Source organism: Arachis ipaensis, chromosome B2 (genome assembly GCF_059453495.1).
Source record: "Arachis ipaensis isolate K30076 ecotype BB chromosome B2, ASM5945349v1, whole genome shotgun sequence".
Taxonomy (NCBI): domain Eukaryota; kingdom Viridiplantae; phylum Streptophyta; class Magnoliopsida; order Fabales; family Fabaceae; genus Arachis; species Arachis ipaensis.
Window position 1 is genome coordinate 123,615,660 of NC_142437.1, and position 5,446 is coordinate 123,621,105.

General features: G+C 35.9%; 1 protein-coding gene across 2 annotated transcripts; it reads left to right on the forward strand.

Moving 5' to 3' along the window:
* Window positions 1–1,108: 1,108 nt before the first annotated feature.
* Window positions 1,109–4,930, forward strand: PUR2 (Glycinamide ribonucleotide (GAR) synthetase). Of its 2 annotated transcripts, none has more exons than XM_016329224.3 (5): window positions 1,109–1,391; window positions 1,675–1,959; window positions 2,999–3,372; window positions 3,582–4,112; window positions 4,254–4,930. In XM_016329224.3, the coding sequence occupies exons 2-5, from the start codon at window positions 1,695–1,697 to the stop codon at window positions 4,668–4,670; spliced, it is 1,587 nt and encodes a 528-aa protein (XP_016184710.1). In that variant the 5' UTR covers window positions 1,109–1,391; window positions 1,675–1,694; the 3' UTR covers window positions 4,671–4,930. The 2 variants fall into 2 exon arrangements, with proteins under 2 accessions (XP_016184710.1, XP_020972346.1); XM_021116687.2 differs by having other exon boundaries at window positions 1,124–1,391; window positions 3,002–3,372.
* Window positions 4,931–5,446: the final 516 nt, after the last annotated feature.

A 5,446-nucleotide genomic window follows, 5' to 3' on the forward strand; every position in this document is an offset into this window, starting at 1 on the left:
TAATCTCAGTATTTAAACTCATTTTTAGGTCTTCACCTTGCGCCGCTGCACTCCCCGCATGCCATATTGACACTGCCGCAGCCTGCCAACACCGCCTCCACCTCCGCCGGTCAACCCGATTCGCCTTGCCCTCCGGCGCTCAGTCCAACACTGCTGCTGCTGTTTTTGCGCCACTCTTCTCTGACCGCGTTGCCGCCGTGTTGTGCAACCCTCTCGTAGAATGACTCATATGATCACCATTAACTCCACGATGCAACAACAACTCTACGAGAGGGTTGCACAACACGGCAGCAACGCGGGTCAGAGAAGAATGACGCAAAAACAACGGCTGCAGCGTTGGACGGCGAGGCGAGTTGGACTGATCGGCGAAGGTAGAGGCGGTGTCGGCGGGAGACTACGGCGGCGTTGGTATGGCCTGCGGAAAATGTAACGACACGAGGTGAGAACCAGAAAATGAGTTTAAATGCTGAGATTACGGTGATTATTAAAAATTATGGTGATTATTATTCGGTGAGGTGATGACCGCAAGTTTTGGACGTGTATTGGAGGTTATAGTAAGATTACGAATAACCGTAGTGTGAATGAATTTAAATGCAAATCTTAATTTTTGTTTAAATTCAAAAAGGGTAATTATTAAAAGTTAATTATTATATAATCTTAATTTCCTTTTTACTCTTATTATATATATTGTATATTAAAATCATTTTCTTTCCATACTTTTTCTTTACATATATATTTATCATAATTTATACATATAAAATAATAATCTTTGTATTTATATTTTTTAAAATTTGTATATATAAATTATAAACATTTTATTTATTATTATATTGAAAATAATTTAATATTTATTTTAATTAAATAATAACAAAAAATATTAAAATTTACTGATTCTAATTTTTTTTTCATAATTTAGTGCTATAAAAAAATTAATAACTAAAAAATTATATAATATTTAAAATTTTAATGAGATATAAATTGAATCTAAATTAATGATTTAAAACAGATTGGATTAAAAATAAATTCAAATATTTTACTGTTAAACAACCTATTCAAATAATAATGTAAAACACTTTGTTTTTTAAGTTGTCCCATAAATTAATTAGTTGTAAATATTATATTTATTTATTTTATAAAAAGTCTGATGATTTTAAAAACAAAAAGGAATGAGAGCGCATACAAGAAGCAGCCACTTCACGGCTTCTCCTATCTCCGCCACTCACATACTCCGCCGCCGCCACCACTCTTCACTCTTCAGCAGCCGTTGGCCGCCGTCACTGTCTCCTCGCCGCCTTACTCTCCATCAGTAACAGCCACCACCGCGTTAAATCCTTCAGCTGCCACCATCACACATCACTTACACTCACAACTCAATCCAGCACTCTTCTCAGGTTCAATTTTTTTTCCCGTTTACTTGTTAATATAGTAAAAATATTATCTTTCTTTCTTTTTGTTTGTTTATTTATCGCCGTATTATCATAATTTTTGTTTAAAATAAAATACCCAATACTTTCACTTGTTTGTGTTATGAAGCACACGACCTGTTTGATGAAATGCCTGAACGAATTGTGTGCCTAATATTATAATCTTAATTTCTAAGCCTCGTTGCTCTTTGATTTATTTTGATGCTAATTTCTTTCAAACCATAATAAGTGCTTGAATTTTTGTTCATAGGGGATTAGTGAGTTGCAACAATGTCTTGTGCCACCTTCAATGTTGGAGCTTCTTTCAACCTTCATGGACGCTCTCATGTTGGAAATTCCAACCCATTTCATTTTAGAGTCCAACACTGTGTTTTGCACAAGTCTTCTTCTACTTCTCTCTTCATTCAGAACTTGAATTTGAGGAGCTCCAATGTTAGTGTTAGTGCCTCAAGTCCATTCCACAGTGTTTTCAAATGCTCTGCTCGGAATTCAGAGTCATCAGGTTCTGTTGGGGTTGACACGAACAATAGTTCTCGTAAGTACTGCACTTACTCTTTATCTTTTTAATTATAAATTTCCCCCCTTTTTTTTAATTATCATTTAGTAGCATGTAACGTGAGAAAAATTATTTTGACAAATTGCAACTCAAATATTCTGAATAATTGAAAAACCAAAAAACCGATTCTTTTCAAATAAAATATATATGATTTCTGGTAAAATAAGGTGAAACAAATACACTAATTTCATCTACCAGTCCAACCATTTTTATGCTTTGCATTCTTTCGTTTTTTGGGGGAGAATCCATGTTATAAAACCAATACAGTTGCATTGCATGGAGATGGAGTGAAATCTCAGCTAGAACTTCCTTGAAATGCTTTATGTTTATTCATAATGAACTTGTGCAGATATGTAGATAAATAGAAATGAAAGCTTTTAAGTAATTGATTAGCTGATGATAATATAGGAGCTTTTGTCTCTGATAAATGGATTGATGAATTCAAACTTTTCAATTCTGTGACTGTTTATTTTCACATGTTTGCTCACTTTATTTTCTTTTTACTGATTTTTATGTGTAATTTTAATTTGCTTATGCAAAAGAAGAATATTTGTAATTTTAACATACTTGGATCCTTAACATCTTAGAATATCTGCGGATTATTCATAGTCAAAACTCGATAACATGAAACATGACAATACGCATAATGGGGACTTCGTTTGGAGACTTAGAAAACTCAAACTTTGAACGTGGGAAATAGAAACTATCTTAGATTGATATTGAGATTCATTGCATATATCCAGTGTTGGATTCTTTCTATCTTAATTAGAGCATGTTGAAGCGTAATTTTATTCTTCATTTCATTGTCTTATTTGCAATGTCTAGTTTAAGCTTCAAGATTATTATAAGCAGACATTAATATTGCTTTTTAGTTGTGGCAGAGAACGGTTGATGATAATTAAATTAGTGATTGACGGAGTCAAACTTTTCAATTCTGTGACATTGTCTTTATTTTAGCATGTTTGCTCACTTTTTTTAACTGATGTTTATTTATATTTTTAATTTGCTTATGCAAAAGAAGAAAAGGTGATTGTTCTTGTAATTGGTGGAGGAGGACGCGAACACGCACTTTGCTATGCCTTGCAACGATCACCATCCTGTGATGCTGTATTTTGTGCCCCCGGCAATGCAGGAATTTCCAGCTCTGGAAATGCCACTTGCATTACAGACCTCAATGTCAATGATGCAGCAGCAGTAATCTCATTTTGTCGCAAACAGGGGGTGGGACTAGTTGTTGTGGGACCCGAGGCTCCACTTGTTGCAGGTCTTGTAAATGAATTAGTTAAGGCAGGAATCCCAACATTTGGCCCATCTGCGGAGGCTGCAGCCTTGGAAGGTTCTAAGAATTTCATGAAGCATTTGTGTGACAAATATGATATTCCAACTGCTAAGGTCTGTTTTCTCATTGATCAGATCAGTAATTGATCCTGATTCTATTGGAATATTTCTGCTTCTTTGTGCATGATTTTTTCATGCATTGTTTCTAATAAGTAGTCTCATTGAATCTCGTAACATTCTAATTCTAAGAGGATTACTTAAACCCGTATTCTGTTGGTTTTTGGATGTGTAATTTCTTATTAATACTGGATTAATTAATGCAGTACAAAACATTTACAGACCCATCCGTTGCAAAACAATATATTCAAGAACAAGGAGCTCCAATTGTTATCAAAGCAGATGGACTGGCTGCTGGAAAAGGAGTTACTGTTGCCATGTCACTGGAAGAGGCATATGAAGCTGTAGATTCAATGCTGGTAAAGGGTGATTTTGGTTCTGCAGGTTGTAAGGTCATTGTTGAGGAGTATCTAGAGGGAGAAGAAGTATCATTTTTCGCATTGGTTGATGGAGAAAATGCAATTCCCCTTGAATCCGCTCAGGACCATAAACGAGTTGGTGATGGTGATACGGGGCCTAATACTGGCGGCATGGGTGCGTACTCTCCAGCTCCAATATTAACCAAGGAACTTCAGTCAATAGTAATGGATCATATTATCACCCCGACAGTGAAAGGAATGTCAGCAGAAGGTTGCAAGTTTGTTGGTGTTTTGTATGCTGGTCTTATGATTGAGAAGAAATCCGGCATGCCTAAGTTAATCGAGTATAATGTGCGATTCGGTGATCCAGAGTGCCAGGTCAGTTAAAGTCTTGAGATGCTTGTTTGCAACACAACATGATGATCATAGATATTCACATAATGCTATATTTATGTTACTAATATTGAGGCTGTGTTGTTAATTGATGTATTTCATTTTCCCTTTGGGAATTTTAAACAGGTTCTCATGGTTCGGTTGGAGTCTGATCTGGTACAAGTCCTGCTTGCGGCTTGCAAAGGAGAGCTCAGTGGGGTATCTCTGAACTGGTCACCTGGATCGGCCATGGTAGTGGTAATGGCAAGTAAGGGATATCCCGGGAAATACGAGAAGGGAACTTTGATTAAAAACGTCGAACAAGCCGAGCATGCTGCCCCTGGCATAAAGATATTCCATGCAGGAACTGCTTTTGACTCTGAGGGAAGATTCATTGCAACTGGTGGGCGTGTTCTTGGTGTAACAGCCAAGGGAGACAGTCTTGAAGAAGCATGTGATCGAGCCTATCGAGCCATCGACGAGATTAACTGGCCAGGGGGCTTCTATCGCCGGGATATTGGTTGGAGAGCCCTTCCTAAAAAACAATATGCTACTAAAGGTTGAACTATTGGAAGAGTCATATTTAGGCACTGATCAATAACTGTCAATAAGGTACAAGCGCATGAGATTTCCTCAATTCCTCCAAGTAATGAGGAATTCTCCTCATTTGATGAATTTTGTAATTTATTTTTGTATAACAAGATTAGGTAATGTGGTTACAGCATAAACCATTTGGGGGTGAATGGGGAACCGCATAAGAAGAAACTATTCCCCATTTCCATCGTTTATTGCTCGTCCCCCAAGAGTATGGTTCTTTTTGTCACACATACAACGTTTCATCTGTAGTTCCTTTTACGTTTTTTTTTTTTTTTTTTTTTGTGGGGTTTCAAACTCTCAATGAACCATCCTTTCTGAGGAGTGTGGAAATGGGCTGGACCTAGCTGAGTTCTGGCTCAAATGAGTCTTTTCTATATAATATGGCCTAAATTTAGGACTAGATGAGACCGACATGTTTAAAAAATCGATAAGTCTGAGTTTATTCGAACGTTTTCTCCATGAATTATAATTTTAAATCATAGATTCAAATTAATACCAAAAAAAAATATCAATTCAAAATTGACATCAGATATATACTTGGAGTTTATAATTCATTTATATCAATTCATACAACCTTACCTACAATTATTTTCATAAACATAAACTAGATTCAAAAAATTTATAAAAAGTAATATATGTCAAATATGGTAAAACTGATCTAGTGCTAATTTCATGTTTTTGGACACTTTCTTTCAACCAAAGAGAATTAGCACAAATTCATAACTTAGGAGAGTTTCAAGTAT